Source organism: Lathamus discolor, chromosome 3 (assembly GCF_037157495.1).
Source record: "Lathamus discolor isolate bLatDis1 chromosome 3, bLatDis1.hap1, whole genome shotgun sequence".
Taxonomy (NCBI): Eukaryota; Metazoa; Chordata; class Aves; order Psittaciformes; family Psittacidae; genus Lathamus; species Lathamus discolor.
Genome location: NC_088886.1, coordinates 12,354,487 through 12,373,231, shown reverse-complemented (window position 1 = coordinate 12,373,231; position 18,745 = coordinate 12,354,487). Strand labels below are relative to the sequence as shown.

General features: G+C 56.5%; 1 protein-coding gene across 2 annotated transcripts in view; it reads right to left on the bottom strand.

Moving 5' to 3' along the window:
- Positions 1–492: 492 nt before the first annotated feature.
- Positions 493–18,745, bottom strand: part of ERI3 (ERI1 exoribonuclease family member 3) — a 130,671-nt gene continuing 112,418 nt past the window's right edge. For both annotated transcript variants that reach the window (XM_065673536.1, XM_065673533.1), the window contains one exon: positions 493–2,074. In XM_065673536.1, coding sequence (XP_065529608.1) covers positions 1,992–2,074 — 83 coding nt within the window. In that variant the 3' untranslated portion in view covers positions 493–1,991. The remainder of the gene's footprint in view (positions 2,075–18,745) is intronic.

Genomic DNA, 18,745 nt, shown 5'->3' with positions numbered 1-18,745 from the left:
CGTGGATGTGATGGTGGTTCCTGCATGGCCCGGGTATGGCTCCTTGCATCATGGAGCTGCTGCTTGCACTGGCAGAGCGGGTGCCCCAGTACCCAGGGCAGAGCCATGCTGCCTGTAGCAGGGATGCTCTGTGATAGCAGCTATGTGGGCACAGTGTGCCAGGTTGCAGGGTGAGGTGACAGATGCCAGTGGGACGTGGTGGTGGCACCCACTGGTGCAGCCCTGTTGGGACAGGCTGGTGGCATCCTTGGTGGCTGTTCTGAGGTACAAGCAAACATAAGGTGGTGGGGGAGGCTGCTAGGAAGTGTTCCCAATACGAGGGAAGCCAGACCTCCCGTTCACAGCCAAAAAGCTTGTCTTGGTAGGGAGCATGGACATATTGGGGTGCTGTATCCCAGAAAGGACAGCCCCATCCATGGGGCACCCAGGCAACACACCCCTGCCTCTGCTTCCCCCTGTACACACTCGCGCATGGATGGGCACAGCCCGGGCTCCTTTACCCCCAAACTTTATTCATGTGGCACATTTACAGCAAGGATTGGAATAACTAGACAATGAGAATGCTGGGTTTGCATTATCGGTTGGTTTAACTGGAACACCACACACCATGCAGTCATGTACCGCCAAGTTCAGTGCCTGTATTGCCCTTCTGGCTGCCGTCACCGGCTTCGCTCCAGGCCATGCACGCACGGGCCCGGGGCTGCAGCCTCCCTGCTAGGTCAGCACCCGGACGAGGGCTCCATTCAGCAGGGCCCTGGGACTGGGTGATAGGTGACACTTTTGGGGGGGGACGGACGGGACGGGACACACGACACGTGTGCCCTCAGCCTGCCCCATGGCTGCCCCCCAACCGCCCTGGCCGGCCGGGAGCCCACCCAGCCGGAGGGGATGTGCTCGGCAACTCTCTCAGGCAACAAGCCAGCTGCTGCTGAGCGTCCGCGGGGACCGGGGTGGGGGCCGAGCCGCAGCTCGGGGGCGGAGGGAGGCCGGATGGGGTCGGAGGGGAGCGGGACCGGGGGCACGGGGCAATTTGCAGCTCCCCTGCTCGGGTACCTGTGGGCCGGGGGCCAGCGCTCGCTGGCACGTCCACCGCCGGCGACCGACGCGGGGCTGTGGCGGGCCCGTCCCCGGTGGAGCTGGGATCGGTCGGCGGGGCCGGGGCAGGGCTCGGGCATCCCACTCAGCCCTGCAAGAGGCACCAGCAGGCGGGACGGGGGACGGGGCTCCGCATGGATGCTGTCACCTCCCTCTTGCCGCCCGCCCGCTGGGCCCCTGCCCCACTGAAGGGAGCCCTCCGGGGCCCTGCAGCCCACGGTGGGGCTGCCGAGGGGCTCTGCAGCGGAGAATACAGGCACTTCACCTTGAACATAAAGAGACGGATCGCGTTTGTCACATACAGGAGTCAGAGAGGGGTTAGTGTTGACTCAAAAAGGGGGGAGAGGCGCTCGGGGGAGAGGCGGGGGGGCTGGCAGGGAGGGCGAGGGGCCGTCTCGACACTGCTGAGCCTCCGTGAGCGCTGCCCGGGCGCAGGCATCGCTGCAGCAGCCATCGAGGCCTGGAAACATAAAACCAGAGAAAAGAAAGAAGAAGGGGAGGTGGGGACGGCCCATGCCGGGGAGGGAGGAGATGGAGGGGGGGATGCTCTGGCTACGGGGCGGGAGAGGGAGGACGGGGTGGGATATGGAGGGAGGGACGGAAATCGGGAGCCAAAGAAAAAGAACTACGAGTCTAAAATGTGGTGCAAGCGCCCTACGCGGCTGTCCGCTAGCATGGCATAATGTCCGGAGCAGCCCAGAGAGGGAGTCACATCAGGTCTACACAGATTTGCCTTCCCATATATACAACCTCTACTGGAGTTAACAGCTGAAATTGAGATTTTTTGTGTCGGTTCCTCTGGCCTCGGTTGCCGTTTTGTTTTTAATGCTGGAGCCCGTCCTCCCCGCCTCGCCGGCGCCGGGCGCATGCAGCCCTTGCCTGGCTTGCCTTGGGGATCAAAAGGGTTTGGAGGTCTGCTTGAAGATGAAGCCTCTATGGGCCAGTGTCTTCATGATGTTGGCGATGTTCTTACAGTCATCTGCAGAGAGAGAGCACAGAGGTGCTGGGTTAAAGCCACGATCAGACCAGGGCCTGTTGGATCAAGCTCCCAGCTCCAATGCTGGGGCCGTGCAGCTCCAGGCACAGCCCCTGTGTCCACACCAGTCCAGACACTCTGTCCCAAGTGCCCTGTGGTGCTGTGGGGTGAGTGCGGGGTCCCCAGCTCCCCAGCACTGGTCACCTGCATCCCAGTATGGCCCCATGCTGCACTGGCATGGATCCATGCCCAGGACCCAGAGGCTTGGCATTGCTCAGGCTGCAAGCGGATACATCCCTGGGTTCTCCAGGCTGGTGCTTGCCTCACAGCCTGTGGGGAGCCGGTAGATTCGGAAGGCAGCATTCCTGCAAGCCGGACCCATGACAGTCCCTATCTCTTGGACAGTGGCTGCTTCCCTGCAAGCCCAGTGTCAGCCTCCTGTTCCAGCACCCCTGTCCTTCAGGCGCAATGGCCAGCAAAGGGGCTGTCCCTGCGCTGGGATGGGGACAGCAAGTGATGCTGGAGCTGCCCTCCACCAGCCAAGCCTGGTCCCCACCTTCCCCTGGTCCTCCTCATGCAGGGGCTGTGTGGCTCTGGGCTCTCTCTGCAGCTTGAGGTTGTCCTTGTCCCCACCAGAGCCAGCCCTTGGTGCTGCCCCGTGCCCACCAGCCCCATGCTAAGTCAGACCACGGTCGAAGCGGGTGCCGGGGTCCATCCAGCAGCTCCACGACCACCAGAGCAAAGGGTGGCCGAGCAGCAGCCAGGAGGGGGAAGGCTCTGGCTGGTGTTATTTACCTGGGACTAAACTCAGGCACCGTTTGCTAAAATAGAAGCCGGGCTTAAATTGATTCCTAGTGTCTATATTTCATGTTGAAAATTGGCTTGTAAATCCATGTTTTGATCTATGAGGGCCGTCTCCTTAAGAAAAAGCAAGAGTAAATGTGTAATTTCTCCCTTGACAGCACACGGCGCAGAGGCGATCCTTCTTCCCGCTCCCCTCCGTTTCGGGACAGCTCCACTCGTTCCGATTACCACTCTTTCTTCCTCGCCCCACGCCTTGATGTCTCCATTTCATTACCGCCCGCCCATTTATCAAGCTGTTACCGTAAGGGTGACTTTGCCCACTTGCATGTGGCAGTGGGGCCCGGCTGACATGGGGAGAGGGTGCCCCGGGAAGGGGGGAGCAGGCAGGGCCCCCCTCTCCCTGCCGCCGCTGGATGGATGTTGTGGTGGAGGGAAGGCTGCATCATTACTGATGTGTAAATGATAAAGAAGCCTCCACATCCATCTCCCAACTGTAAATCCAGGGAGTGCTTTATAATCAAGCTACAGCGATAATAATGTGAAATTAGGTCTCTCTATCAACGGGAGGAGGCCTTTTAATCACGGCTTAAAGGGTGCAAACGCTGTTTATCATAATTGAACTGTATCCGGGCTAATTGTGGCCATATTTCACTGTCTAGGAGACAGCAGGCTGCCTGCTGACAGTGCCGCGTGCCGCACTGAGGGCCCCGAGCAGACGGGCAGCGCCTGCCTGCAGCGATGGGGATGCTCTGCTGCTCCCTGCCCCACCACCAGCGCTGCCCAGCCCCGCTGCACCCCGTGACCTGATGGCAAAGCCATCACTCGTCCCTCAGCGCTGGGCAGAGGTGCAGCTCCTCAGGGAACTGCCCTGAGCTGCTGGGACCCTCCTGGCTGATGGCTGGCAGCAGAGGAGGTAATGTCCCCACTGGAGCTATGTGCCTCCATAGTGTTCCCCCCGGCCCCCCTTACGGCACCATTCCCCTCGCCACTGTGACAAGCAGGGGAAGAGAGCTGGGTAAGAGGACAGCCTGATGAAGGAGAAGGGTCCAGGTCATGTAGTGACAGGACAAGCAGAATGGTTTTATACTGAAAGAGGGGAGATTTAGATTAAATATTAGGAAGTAATTCTTTACTATGAGGGTGCTGAGGTGCTGGCACAGGGTGCCCAGAGAAGCTGTGGCTGCCCCATCCCTGGCAGTGCTCAAGGCCAGGTTGGATGGCTTGGAGCAACCTGCTCTAGTGGAAGTGTCCCTGCCCATGGCAGGGGTTGGAGCTGGATGAGCTTTAAGGTCCCTTCCAACCCAAACCACTCTGTGATTCTAAGGAGAGGTGTCCCCAGCCCCACTGGCTGGCACAGGGGCAGAGATGAGCCTGTCTGTGCCTTTGTCCTCTCTGCTAACCAAGGTGGCACCGATGGCTCTGGAAGTGCCCTGGAGATGACGGGTGTCCTGCCTGCCCAAGCCACAGCGCCAGCTCCTGCTGTCACTTACTCCAACACAAACAAACCTCTCACCATCCTTAGGACCTGCTGTAGCCCCAGGAAACCAGCACCAAAAGGAAGCCAGCTCCCAGTTGTACCTAACAGGGAAATGGTGGCTTGAAAGACAGAGAAACCAAGGCAGGGAGAGTGCCACCATCTGCAGCCAAAGCACCCCCACCAGGCAGCCCTGGCCCGGTCTCCCAGAAAGGTAACAGCAAAGGAAATCCTGGCCTCTGAGCAATGTCAGTCCACATCTTGGATGGGAAAGCACAGCCCTTCACCACTCCCAGGCATCCCGTTGCATCCTCCTTGCCCACAGCATCGCCCAGGGCCGGTGTGGGATGCTAGGACTTGGCTATTGCTCTGTATTGCTTCCAGGGGAACCGCACAGAGACCTGGGGGACCCCATGGGACCTCCTGGGACTGTCAAGCTGGTCCCTGGGGAGATCCTCTGGGACCACTGGCTGCTTCCTGAACCCCACCAGCTGCCTTCCCAAAGCCCTGATGTGCTCTCATGCTGCATGCGAGTGCTGGGCGCTGCCCCGGGCTCTGAGCTGCCGGCCTGCGAAGCCAGTGGGACCCCAGCAGGTTGGTGCCACCTGCACAGGTAGCACCGTCCTCACCGTCTCAAATGATGCCATGGCCCTTTGGCAGCGGGAGCGCCAAGCCTGTCATAAGTCATTTAGTGAGACTCATTCCAAATCAGTGCTAAGGTAAACACGCTTATTATAATTATCCATGTAAAAAAAACCTCAACAACAGCAGAACAACTTTCTAATATGCAATTACAGCCATCTATTGATTTTACAATGTAATCCGCTGCGATTGATTTAATAACACAATTATAGGCTGGCTCTCGGGATATTAGAGTGGGAGATTTTCATAAACTCCAAAGCAAAAAACTAAGCGGCTTTTAAAACAACACAGTCAGATGGCTGTTTGGGGAATTATTAGCAATATGAAATCCCCTAAATCTGGCCGTTGTTACCTTGTGAAAGGAATTTCTATTACAAAAATGGCAATTGACAGCCTAAGAGAGCCCGAACGGGATTGCTCTGCCGCTCTTTCAGTGCTTAATCCATCGCAAAGGTGACCACGCGGCAGGGGACGAGTGGGATCCGATGCAGGCCGGGGGCCAGGGGCAGCCCTGCCCTCCTTGTGCCCCTGCTGTCCCCAGCACCCAGGCTGGCACCCACCAAACCCGTCCCATCAGGGTGCCCCTGTTGGGCCCGCAGAGGCCACCGGGGTGCGGAACCTCCTGATCCCTATCCCAGCACACCCGGGTCCCAGACACTGCCAGGGGCCATTGGGGTGCCCGCCTGTCCCCCCAGGCCTGCGCAGGGGGACAGGGTGAAGGTGGCCCCATGTCACTGGCTGGCACAGCTCTGCGGGTGCTGCACAGGCTCCGCGCGCTCCCGCTCTCCTGGCGCTCGCTCCCTCAATGTATTCCTGACTTTATGGGCACATTTTTCTTGTCAAGCTGACAGGGTTGCTAAGTGGATTTCTCCCTGATATGCGGACGGATTATCACATTACTCCAATGTCCTACACAAACATATTACTTTATATTCAATAGCCCTAATGAATATAAACTGCTTTTTCTTTTTTGGGGGTGGGGGGTAATCTATAGATTTTTAATGAGGGCACTATTAACTCCCTCCTCTTTAAAACAGACTTAGGTGCAGCCTCTGAGTAGAAAATCAATGGTGTTATTGTTGGAATATTGTATATTGATATTGTAATAATAAGATGCAATTGATTTAGGGGTGTTGTGCAGTGTGTGTGAAAGGGGTCAGCCTGGGGTTATCCTGCCTCCTGCAAACAGAGGGTGGCTCTGTCCTGCCTCCCTGCCCCTCGCCTTGTCATGCTGCTGCCGAGCATCGCCCCATGTCCCCCCTGTGACCCACTGCAGCACCGCACGGCCTCGAAACCCACGGCCCAGCCCTCCCTGTGTCTTGACAAGCTCTTGCCGCAGTGACAGCCAAGGACAGTGGTACGTGCACACACATGGGGAGCAGGAGCCTCTCTTGATTAGGGCTGGAGTTTGCCACCATTCAGCATCACTGACCGCCCTTGTCCTTGGAGGGGTACAGACATTCCCACCGCACTCCTCTGCCAGAATGGAGGCAGAAACCCCTCATCCCAGCCACTGCACATCCTCCCTCTGGCCACTGCAAACCCAGGATGAGCTCAAGGATTCCATCAGCAGGATGCTTAGCTTGCAGACCAGGTGTGATGCAGGAATGGGGCTGCCAGGAGGAGCAACGCTCACTGGGGAGAGCATCACCTCTGCACCCACCCCAGGCTCCTGCTGGCATTTCCCCTGCCTCTCCATGGCACCTGACTGTGTGGATGCCATTGCCACTGGGGGTCAATGGACCGAGCACCACTGTGACCACCGTGCGCTGGGCTGAGACACAGTGCAAGGAGCTGGGGGAGCGCAGGGCCCCCTAAATGTGCTCATTTGGAGGCAGCCCCTCTGCACCTGTGCTATGGCCGGGAAGACGGATCACCCCCGGCCCGAGCTGAGCAGGTCCATATTTAAACTGTCCCCATGCTTTATGGGCTGTACAAGAACTGATGCTCAGGCGACGAGGGGCCATTTGTCAATGTTCTAATGGCAGATTACTGTTAATGAATAATATCACCGCTGCCTTTGTACAACAGCTCCCTGCAAAGCGGAAACCCTAACCGCAGCCCTCCGTCTCCTGCTGCTGACCCCGGTGACAGCAGGTGGCCTTGTGATCAGCAGGAACCGTATGGTCCCCACGAAGCTCAGCCGGCATCCCCAGCTATAGCAGAAGGGAGCGCTGGGTGCTGGGTCCCTTCAGTGGGCTGTGCTGTTCCCTACGAGCAGCCACATCCCCAGGAGGGGGCAACCATCAGGGGCAATGAATGACAGCGGTTTTGCCTGGCACACAGAGCCAGAGACACTCCCTCTGTTCATGCTGGAGATGGGAGGGAGCTGCATCCAGTCCACATCCATCCCTGCCATGACACAGAGGGCGAGGTGGGGACACCAGGATGCCCAGCTGCAGTGGTGACAAAGACACGGCAGAGCTAAGAGCTCCCATCCTGAAGGTATCCATGGGGACACCAGGGATGGTCCTGCCAGGCTTCTCCCAAACAAATGGCCTCATAATGCTGCATGTGGGGCGAGGGGCTCCGTGTGCCCCGCACAGCCGGCAGGTACATTAGGTGGAGCTGACAGCGACATGTGGAATATTAAGAATAACTTACCTCATTATCTGCAATTACGTTACTGCCACACACCTCATTTCTTCATGAAGAAAAGGAAATTAGTTTTATATTGACTTCATCCCAGTGCCTCCCCTGCCCGCCCCGCCACAGAGCCCCCGCACGGGCTCTGAAAGGGCTTTGGACACAATCAATACTCGTCCTGTCCCTACCTGTTGCTGTCCTTGTCCCTTGGGGACGGGATGCTCATCCCACCCTCTGCACACCGTGGTCAGTGAGGCCTCCAAACGTGGCTCACCCGAGCAGGGAGGTCCACAGGGAGGTGACACAACTGAGTGTACATAGGAAGCAGTCAGGCAGACACAAGAGAGGAGCCCTGCCCGGGGTGGCCACTGTCACCCCATGGGTGATGGGATGCTTCCTCCTGTTCTCCATGCTGGGAACCACTCTTTCTATCGTGTCCCCACTGCGCTGGCACAGAGCTGGGTAGATGGGGACACAGAAGCCTTGAAACACGACGTGCTGCACGGCCGGGCACAGGTGATGCCATGTGCAGGGATCCCAACATCTGGGGCATCCCAGCTTGAAGGGATGGGCAGCTCTCTCACAACATCCCCACCAGTGCCCGATCCCCAAAGGGCACTGACATTGATCGGGCTGAGGGTGGCACAGGGTGTGCTGAGCCCTCGGTTCGTCCTCCATCCCTGTGACTGTCCCCACACACCCAGCATCCCAGCGGGCATCCCTGGGCAAACAAAGCGAGCGCTGCCACCGCCCCGCTCCTGGCTGCGGCCTCTCACCGGCCAGGAGGGAAGGGGAGCGGCGTGCGCGGCGATACAGGGGGAAAAGCCAATTTCATCTTTATTAGAAGGAGATTTCTCTTGTAGTAATAAGCACACTTCAAATAATTAGCGTGTTTTACGTAATAATGAAATTATGGAAATGCAGGCCACTTATTCAAACAAGTCACCATTACCATATTTTTAAATATTAGACTTAATTAGAGTTTATCACTTCAGAGAAGTACGAGGAGTGGAGATTTTTTTTCCTTTACAAAAAAAATCCTCATAAAGTGTTTATTAAGAGCGGGTAAGGAGGGGATAATGATCTGTTTGGAAATTAAGGCAATCAAACATTTAATGCTCTGCACTCCTGTAGGCAAAAGCATTCAAATGAGTCAATTATACATCCATTATCCAGGCACGATTAAACAAGGCAGGACGGGGAATTTGTCCTCCGCATCATGCGATTGTCGCGAGGACTTATGTCCACTTAAAGGCAGCTAATAAAACACTGAACTTGGAGAAGGAGAGCAAGGGAGGACTGAGAGAAGGCAAGACAAGGGAAGAGAGGCGGCGGGTCAGTGGGACTGTGGAGGGGCGAGGGTGGGAGGTGGGTAAGGATGGAGCCGTGTCTGCATCCCAGCCCTTCATAAATCAAAGTAATTAAGTTAACATGAAAATCAACTTCACCATCCCGTTAAATTACAGCATTTGCATATTAGGACTCAAATGAAGTAGGTAGCGGGCGAGGGGGCTGGGAGGGAATGGAAGGGGGGTGGAAGAGGAGGATGAGCGGGACCACGCACCAAAAAGGGAACCATTTATTATGGTGAATAACTAATTTCAGAATTTATAGCTCTGGATTTTCGTTCCCGTGCCATTTATATTACAGAAGGAAATTAAGGGGCGGGCAGGAGGCTGGCTGGACATCTTTCTGCGTTATTGCTTGTCTGCCATTTGCAAATCATTATTAATTGTGGCCCGTGTCACTGGTGCAGCAGGGCAGGGTGCCTGGACAGCCGGAGCAGACACACATATCTCTTCATCAGGACCCCAGCCGCTAGCCCTGGAGAGCCAATTACCCCTCCCTGATTGGTATCAGATAAGGAGGGAATTTTTACAAATTAGGGAATAAATAGAATTTCCACACGTGGAGCAGGGAGGGCTTGAGAGGCAGTAATGAAAAACGATACATCACCATCAGCCAGACAACCCTATTCATACGCCGATGCATTACGCTCACTACTCATAATCCCGCCGAGTGACAGACAGCCGCCGAGCCGGAGGGGAGCGCATCCCGCCGGCCAGCCCTTTCCTAAGCATGGCCTCCAGCTCCCAGCACCCTCGCTGCAGCCCAGGGAGGTCTCCCATGCCGCAGCCTTTGCCATGGCCTCGCAGGGTGCACGCTGACTGCTTGGCGCTGCTTCTGGCCAAGGTGATGCTGCATGGAAGCCATCACTACTCTGCTGCCCATAGGAAGACACCAGCCTCCAAACTTGGCCTTGAGTTTGGTGGGTGAAGGCAGCAGCTAGGCACGCTGCTGCACCCCAGCCTCTCACCCAGCTGCTGTATCCCTGCAGCGAAAGCACATACTGCCCAAATTTATCCAGCCCAAACGCTGCCCTCAAGAAGACTCTCCACTCCCTTGGTGGGTCATGGCAGTATGCTGCTGTTACAAGATCCCTACCTAACTTCCAGCAAGGATTTGTCTTTTTCTGCTATTCAACCCCAAACTGGTCCCATGGCTCTGAGCTCTGCTGCTCAGTCAGCACTGGGTCCTTCCATACCAGCGGGGTCCCTGTGTTACTTTGTGAGTGGTGCTAGAGCTCGAGGACAGCAGCACTGTCATTGACCAGCCACAGGAGGAAAAAGGATGCTCCATTGGGAATAAGCTTGGGTTGGGGTGCCTCCAACCCTGCGAGTCTGCCAGATAGGGGTTTCCAGACCCCAGCAGCTCCCTGTGGCAGCACAGTCCTTCGCCCTGGCTGCAACAAAACTGGATGGCCTTGAGGACTAACAGGGTCCATGGCACAAGGTCCTTGGCCTTGGAAAGAGCAAACCCTGGGAGCGTGAGGACCCTGCTGACATTCGGAGCCCGGTCTGCACCGTGCTCCCCAGGTCGGAGCCACGTGCCTCCGCGCCCATAATCAGGTCTCCCTTATGACAAGCACGTCACTAAACAAAATGCTCGGCAGGAGATCAATCTCGCCTGTAAGTCACGCAGCCCTTAATTTATTCAGCATACACTGTCGCTCCGCCGCTGCCTTCTGTAATTTATACCGTACACTGTCGTGTATTATTTAACTCGCCCCGGTGTTTTACAGCTCGCCTGAAAGTCGCTGTGCAAGAGAAAGTCATGGCAGGGCACTGGTGAGGTGAAGTGGGATGCAAACTCACCCCTTGCTCCGGGGCTGGTACAGCACCCCTGGCCTGGCCTGGCCTGGGGACAAGGTGACAGTGACACGATCCCACAGAAGTTGGTGCTTCAGGACCCTGCAGGTGGAAATGGGAATGGGAGTTCACTGACGCTGCAGGTGGATCCCAGTAAACCACAGGCTCCACCACTGGTGCTCCCTTAGAGGAGGACAGCATGATGGATGCAGGATGCCTGCCTGTCCGGGCTGGGCTGCCTGGGGAGACCCAGCTGGACCTGGGAATGGGACAAGGCAGAGATGCTCTCAGCATCCCTCCCCCTGGCTGTGCTGGACGCAGAGATGGCCAGGCCTGTCCCCTTCTGCAACATGGATGGAGGGTCCCTACCCACAGGTGCTGCCTGAACACAGCCAGAGATGCTGAGCAAAGTGTGGAGGGGTGGCTGGGAGCCCCATGGGTGCAGGTGGAGCAGCCTCATCTCCTGGCCTGGCCTGACTGTGGGGCTGCAGGCAGCTGTGGGCAAGGGAGGTGAGCAAGCAGCAGCGCTGCCAACGTGCTCAATCCCATCAGCACCAGAGCAAGAGAGAAGTCCAAGGGATGCAGAGGAGCAGGGAAGCTGCTCACAGCCCATCGCCACCATGGCTCTGCCTTTGCCCTGCTGGCGCAGCCAGGACCATCTCTGCCACTGGAGCTGGTCCCTGAGGATTCCGGGGGATGCTGGTGGGAGCAGGCAGCCCTGCCAGGGTGATGGGGCACAGGACACACAGCAGCAGCAGCCAGGCCCTGAGAGCAGGAGGGAGGTCCTACCCCGAAACTGGGGTGAGCACTGGGGCTAGACTGGGCCGAGAGATGGCTGGTGGCTGATGTGGCTGCTCAGAGCAGCGCACCTACAGCTTGTCTTTGGCCGTGCAGCTGGATGGAAACAGTCAGTGATGTAGAGCTGGATCTCCTCCACAGGGAAGGTTAAAACCTCTGTTCAGTGTAAAGTTGCCATATCTAAGCGCTTATGATCATGATATTTATGGCTATTTTATTCCAGGCCGTTAAAGGCAGCAGTAGTTATCCACAGATAAAGGGAATTCAGCTCCCCTGACGACTTTTCTCCCCATGGTGAATGCATACTTGGCCGGAGCTGGGTGCTTATGATGCAGGATCTCACTCCATGGCCCCTGCTGTGCTGGGGCTGGGCACACAGGTGCTTGGCATGGCTCCGGTTCTGCTGTGTTGGAGCTGTGGGGACACATGCAGGAGATACTGCACCAGTGCAGGTGTCCCTGCCTCCCATATCCCCTCCGCACGCTGCCAGGCCCTGCTCTGATGGAGGGCTTATTTAGGGCAGCAGGAGACCAAACTGCTCTGGGGTTTTGCAGGGCATTTAGAGCCCCACACATCTCCTGCCATCAACCAGCCATTGGCTCTGCTCCATGTCCAGCTCCTGACACCCGGTCCCACCACTGGGATTGGGAACCTAATTAAGGAGAAATTTCAAGGGAGAAATGACAGAGTTGATAAAGCCGAGTTTCTCCTGCCTGTGAGTGACACGAGATGTCAGAGAAAGGAAATAAAAGGCAAGGATGCAATTCCAGTGCCGCTGAGAGTGTGTGGCGAGTCCTAATGGAAAGTTCTCCTGCTCTTTAAAGCTTGGTCAGATGGCCTAGTTATTGCTTTAAAAGGACCCAGAATCAAACTGCGGCGCTGCACTCGAAGCCTTCAAATAAAGAGAGCTGTGTTTCTGCAGGTCCAGCGAGGCAGAGGCAGGTGATTACACAGAGAAGGGCAGGTCTCTCTATCGTGGAGGGAGACCTACCTATTTTTAAACATTAGCTCCAAATCAGCAGCTCACCTCTTTGTTTCACACAAACCCTCTCTCTCCTTCTGGAGGAGAGATCAAACGCCAGCCCTGCTGCCATTGTTTCTCTCCCAGCGAGATGGATGCGGGACTGTAATCTTCCCACAAAGCCGCACGCTTCAAAGGTATCAAAAGTGCTTATTAAAAGTCCTAGGAAACTAATTTAATAACATCCCAAAGGGCTGGAAAAATCAGCACCAGCAGCTCAAAATATAACCTTGGGCCCCATTCCACATGACTCTGTCTGCAGGGCGCTTCGGCACGCAGACCTGCCCCGCTCCCCACCGTGCGACCACCCCAGTGCTGCCTTGCTCCTGCCCGGGATGCAGGAGCATGAGGGACCCTGCGCTGATGGCACTGCTAGCACAGATTGTGTGGGACTGTGCCCCCACCAAGGGCACTGCTGGCCCAGAAGCATCCACACACGGTGGGGACAGGGTCTGTCCATCCACCCCGGCTCCACAGCTCAATTCCTCTTGCGAAGTCATAGAATCACAGAATGGTTTGGGTTGGAAAGGACCTCAAGGTCATCCAGTTCCAACCCGCCCACCATGGGCAGGGACACCTCACAATAAACTGTGCCAACAAAGGCTCTGTCCAACCTGGCCTTGAACACTGCCAGGGATGGAGCACTCACAACCTCCCTGGAAAACCCATTCCAGTGCCTCATCACCCTTACAGTAAAGAACTTCCTCCTTATATCCAGTCTAAACTTCCCTTGTTTAAGTTTTAACCCGTTGCCCCTTGTCCTGTCACTACAGTCCCTAATGAAGAGTCCCTCCCCAGCATCCCTATAGGCCCCCTTCAGATACTGGAAGGCTGCTCTGAGGTCTCCACGCAGCCTTCTCCTCTCCAGACTGAACAGCCCCAACCTTCTCAGCCTATCAAAACAGTCGGAGCCCTGCACCATCCCAGAGGCAGGATTCCAGGCTTGTGTCTGACACATGAAAAGCTCTGCACAGCTTTGGCTGGCATCTCAGTGGCTGCTGGAGCTTTGTGCAGTGCTCACACAAAGTGCCAGGCTGAGGGAGCCGCAGGGGTCCTCAAGCTGTGCCAGGGGAGGTTTAGACTGGATATTAGGAAAAACTTCTTCACCGAGGATGGTCAGATATTGGAATAGGGGAAATGGTGGAATCCCCATCCCTGGAAGAGCCCCAAACCCATGTAGATGGGGCCCTCAGTGACATGGTTTAGTGGTGGGCTTGGCAGTCCTGGGTAAAGGTTAGACCTGATGATCTTAAAGGTCTTTTCCAACCGAGCTGATGCTGTGGTTCTATGAAAACGGGGGGGGGGGCGGGGGGTTGGGGCTAGATGACCCATGAAGGTCCCTTCCAACCCAAGCTATTCCCTGATTCTGTGGTGCAGCCGGGGATGTCAGTCGGACCCTGCAAAGCCACCTCAGTGATACCTGCGTGCTGTGTGTGAGGCAGACCTGCACGCTGCCGGTACACGTGCCTCCCCACCAACACGTACACGCTGCAAGCACGTGCTCACAGACACAGCGGCCCCAGAGCCCATGGTCCCGGCTCCCAGCCCAGGTTCCAGGCACCACGCGGGACCCTAGGGCTGCGTCCCGTCTGAGCGATGCAGGCTCCCATGGAAAGGGGCAGGGGATGGAAATTAACGCTCCAGCCTCCCTCTCATCCTGCCCATTAGTGGGGCTGTTTTACTCCGGATCATTAAATATGTATATCTTATTACACGCCTTGTTACAGTATTGAGCTCTATTGACTGATAATAAATTCCAAGCATCATCCTGGTCATAAATTTATCTGGAGATGATGAAGACTCAATATTCTAGTCATGCAGATAATATGATAGGGCCTTAAAAAAGATCATTACATTATATGCCAAAATTAAAAGTGAAATACACTTTATTAACACTGTTTCCACACTCGGGGCCATTACTTGTTATAACCCCTTCTTCCCTCCCATCCACCAACACACTGTCCCTTGGGCGAGATGAGGCAGAGCTGCCACAGCTCTACCCTGGCAGAGGGGTACAGGGTCACACAGGCAGTGGCAGCTTGACCCCAAGGATGCAGGGCCTTGCCTGGTACAGCATCGCTGCCCTGCCTATGGGCAAAGACCTCTGCGCATCTCTATGTGTCTCAACAAATCTGTGCCTTGTGCGGCTCGCTGCCTGCAGCAGGCCCTCAGACTTAGCCACCAAAAGGCAGCTTCAGGTTCCCTGGGAATGCTGCCCACCCAGCAGGGTTAATCCAATAGCTCCCAGCACGCAGCATCTCACGCAGGCTCTGGCAGGCTGCAGAGCCAGGACACGGGGCCGGGCTCATGCCCGGATGCACTGCGGCGTGGCACGGGCAGTCAGGAAGCAGAGGTGGGATGTGGGTGCAGGGGGTGTCCCCTCCGAGAGAGGAGGGCTCCCAGTGCCCTGGTGCCAGGATCACTGAGCTGCCCCTTGGTGGGACAGTGAGGGCCAGAAAGCTCCTGGCAACACTCCCTGGGGATTGGGGCTCAGCCCCCTCCTCCCGCCAGCCCTCCAAAGCCATTCCCCTCCTTTAATAAGAAGGTCACAGCCATTTAAACTCCACTGATGAGGGCAGGCAGCTTGTGCCCCTCCTGCGTGGTGGGGCTGGCCTGGCCACGCTCCTGCCTGTGGATCAATGGCACACAGCAAGTTAAAGTGTGTCCCCCCCCAAATCCCCCTTCCCTCTGCCACCTTCCTCTCCATAGGCGCAAGGTGAAGAGCGCTGGGGGGGCCCACGGATCGATGCTGTGACACAGATCGGCTGCCAGGAAAAACCAATCGCGGATCAGATGGAAACCGACTTCTTCTTGTATCTGCCCGGCTCTCGGCGGGATAGATTGGCTGGAGAAATCCGATGGTGAGAGGAGACAAAGGGGAGGCGATGGGGAGAAGAGGAAAGGGCTGATAATGCTCCTGCCACGGCTGCTCTAATCTGTGACAGCCCGAGGATTTGCTGAAAACCATTATCGCATTGCTCTCCCTTCTCTTGTCCCTGATAAAGCCCCGGCTAATCTGTTTGTTGCAGGTATCGAAAGAATGCATTTAGCGAAACAAGGGGTGTGTGTGCGCATCCCTGCCTGCGGAGCAAAGGGGTTTTGCCTGCACCTCTGGCCTCGCTGGGAGGCCACTGGAGAGCAGGGATGGTTTTGGGTGCAGACTTGCTGCGAGTGCAGGCTCTATCCTGTTGGGCCATGCAGAGCTGCTGTGCTGGGCACAGGAGAAACATCAACACCAGCCGCTCTTGGCGAGTTTTCCATAGCTTTTCCCTAGGCACCATGTTTCATCTTGGCAACACAACTTGCAGAGGGTGACAAGTGAAGCCCTGGGGCCGGTGAGTGATGTTGTGGATGCGCCATGGCACATCCCAGCCTGGAGCATTGCTGCAGCTCTCTGCACACCCAACCTCACTCCCATGGGGCAGAGCAGCTGAGATGGGGACGCACAGTGTGCCCATGCCATGGGAATGGCTTCCCAGCCCTATGTTGGAGCCCGGCTCGGCTCGTGCCTGCCTGTCCCGGTGCTGACCTTGTCCCTCCCCTTGTGAGAGGCTCTTTCTCTGGGGAGGAGAAGATAATTCAGTGGCTGTGAAAGCCCAGACCTGGGGCTCCCGCAGCCGCCTGTTACAAACAGTCCTAGTGGAACATTAATTATAGTAATTTAGCCGTGGAACACTAACTGCAGCCAGTGCAATAGCATTCAGTACATTAGTGGCTATAACCCACTCCTTAAAAAAGACATTTGGCTACTGACAGCTGATAAAATGAGTTGTGAAGCATAACCAAAGGGGGGGGTGGAAAAAACCAGCAGCGTGCTGGGAGCGAGCTGTGGGGCAGGAGGATGGGGGGGACATGCTGCGGGGCACGGGGGTTGCAGGCAGAGGGACGGGAGGAGATGGGGTGCCCTCCTGCTCTGCCACGGGCTCCCAGTGCCGCGGGCAGCGCTTGGCGAGGCAGGGGGCTGTGTCTCGGCAGTATGTCAAACAGAAGGACATTTCCTTCTATCTCCCAGCCGCCGCCCCAGGGCACAATCCACCTACATTCAATCTTTACTCCACTACACATGTTTCCTTTCCAGCCTCGGATTATTTTTTATCATCAAATTACCGTGGAGATAAGATGGAGTAGATGTGATAGTGAGCAGAGCTCCCGCCCTCCCTTCTCCCCTCCTTCCCCAGCATCCCTCCTTCCCGCTGCCACCCCCGGGCTCTGAGCAGGAGAGGCGGTTATCCAAATGTCAGGGGGTGAGGAGAGGCCCCTCAGCAGCAGGATTCACCCGCCTGGGTGCAGTCAGGCTGCGGATGCCACACAGTTTGGGTGCCCATTGAGCTTGCAGGGTGCTCTGCTGTGGTGTGGGACCCATCGGCAGTTGCAGCCCAGCATCTGCTCCCCACAGCACCCCGGCTCCCTGACTACACCAATACCCCAGGCTGGCACTGGAGGTGTGACAGCCCGGTGACACGAGGGACATGGGGAACCCTGGTGCAGGGTGGCCAGGAGAAGCGTGGCTGGGCTGTTACGAGCCCAAGCAGCACGGCAAGGCCCTGCTGTGATGAATCTTCCCCATCTCCTTGTTTACTCCAGTCTGCAACAAATGAGTCCCTGCCCGTCCAGGGATAGCTCATCCGGAGGAATGCTCTTTCAGGCCTCTCCCTCTAATCCCTATTAATTTAAATAATGCTCGGCCACTCTTCTCGAACTATTTATTATTTATCAGGTTTGTTTATTTGTAGCTAACAGGTAGCGCTCAGCATGCGTCCCCGGCACGGGGACAGGGGCCGTTCATCACGCCGGCTCCCCCGCCATCTACCATCCGTCAATTACTCCTGCTTCCTTTAATTAGTAATGAGGACTAATATCTCTGCCTGGGATGGTGGCTGGAGCGGAACTTCCCTCCGGTGGCATCCGAGCAGCACCAGGGAGGGAATGAAAAATAAATACTTGTACCAGGCAATGCTGATGCTGCTCCTGGATGAGGAGGGGAGCTCACCAGCCCCACGCTCCCCTTCCCAAGGAGGGTCTGCTCTCTTCCAGCTCCCCAAGTGTTCCCTGTACACCAGAGGCCCCTGCCCAGCAGGATGCCAGCCAGGTCCTGATCCATGGGTGCCCTTTCCCACAGGGCAAGGCCATCCCAAACCATGGAGGGTCCCCTGCTGAGCCCCAGCTGCTGAGCTCCACATAGGTATCGGCAAGGGGAAGCCTAAATTAAATGCCCATTAGAGCCTCTGGCCTCGCCTGGCGGTCCTGGAGAGCTCTGTATCAGAACATGCCATCCAGAGGCAGCCTAATAGCGAAGGCAGCGCATGATATAAATCAAAGCCCCTTTGATTTATTGACTGGGAGAAGTTTTTACACGATAGCCCATTAAGACGGACGGCTCTGTTTACAGCCAGGCCATCTAGCTATAGGGACCCTGAACTGGATGGTGTGTTTTGCTATTGCTCTTCAGGCAGACATCTCATTAAGGGGAACAGCATATGGAGCTCTCTGGATCTATACTTCACGAGTCCTGAGGGAGGCTTTTACCATTTTTAATAAGCGGGCAAGGTTAGCAAACCTGCAACGCGGTGACCTCCCCTCCCGTGCGATGGATCTCCCTGAAACACACAGAGCTGGACTCACCGGGTGCGTGCGGGACTCCATAAATCACATCCCTGCTGCCGGCCAGGGAATGGCTAGGGGGGTACGGACCAGGGAACGCTGTGTCCAAAAAGGGGTGGCCACATGTGGCTGAACACACTGGGAGCAGGCAGTTCAAACACAGCCGGTGGAGTAGTGTGGGGCATGCCTCTGCCCATCATGGGGATGATGGGCGGCACTTGCGTGGCTCAGCCAGCAAAGGTGCTTTAAAAGGAGAGAGTGTTAACATGATAGCCGCAGTACAGGAAACGAAACCCCTAGCTGGCTATGGAGGGGCGATTACTCCGTATTCAGTAACATGGCTGTTTAGGAGAACAAGTAATCTCTGGCAAAGACCTCCAGCTCTTCCCCATGATAAAGCCATGCAGCCTACAGGCAAACTGGCCCCTGCGGGGCTCATGGGGCTGGATGCAGTGGGCTGGGGCTGCTGGGGCTGGAGGAGGAGCGGGGAGGCAGGCACATTGGGTGAGCTGCTGAGGGGTGGGGTGGACACAGGGCAAACAGCTCACCCAGGATACCCTTCTGAAGCAAAACCTGTGCAAGGTTTGGGTGCTCCTACT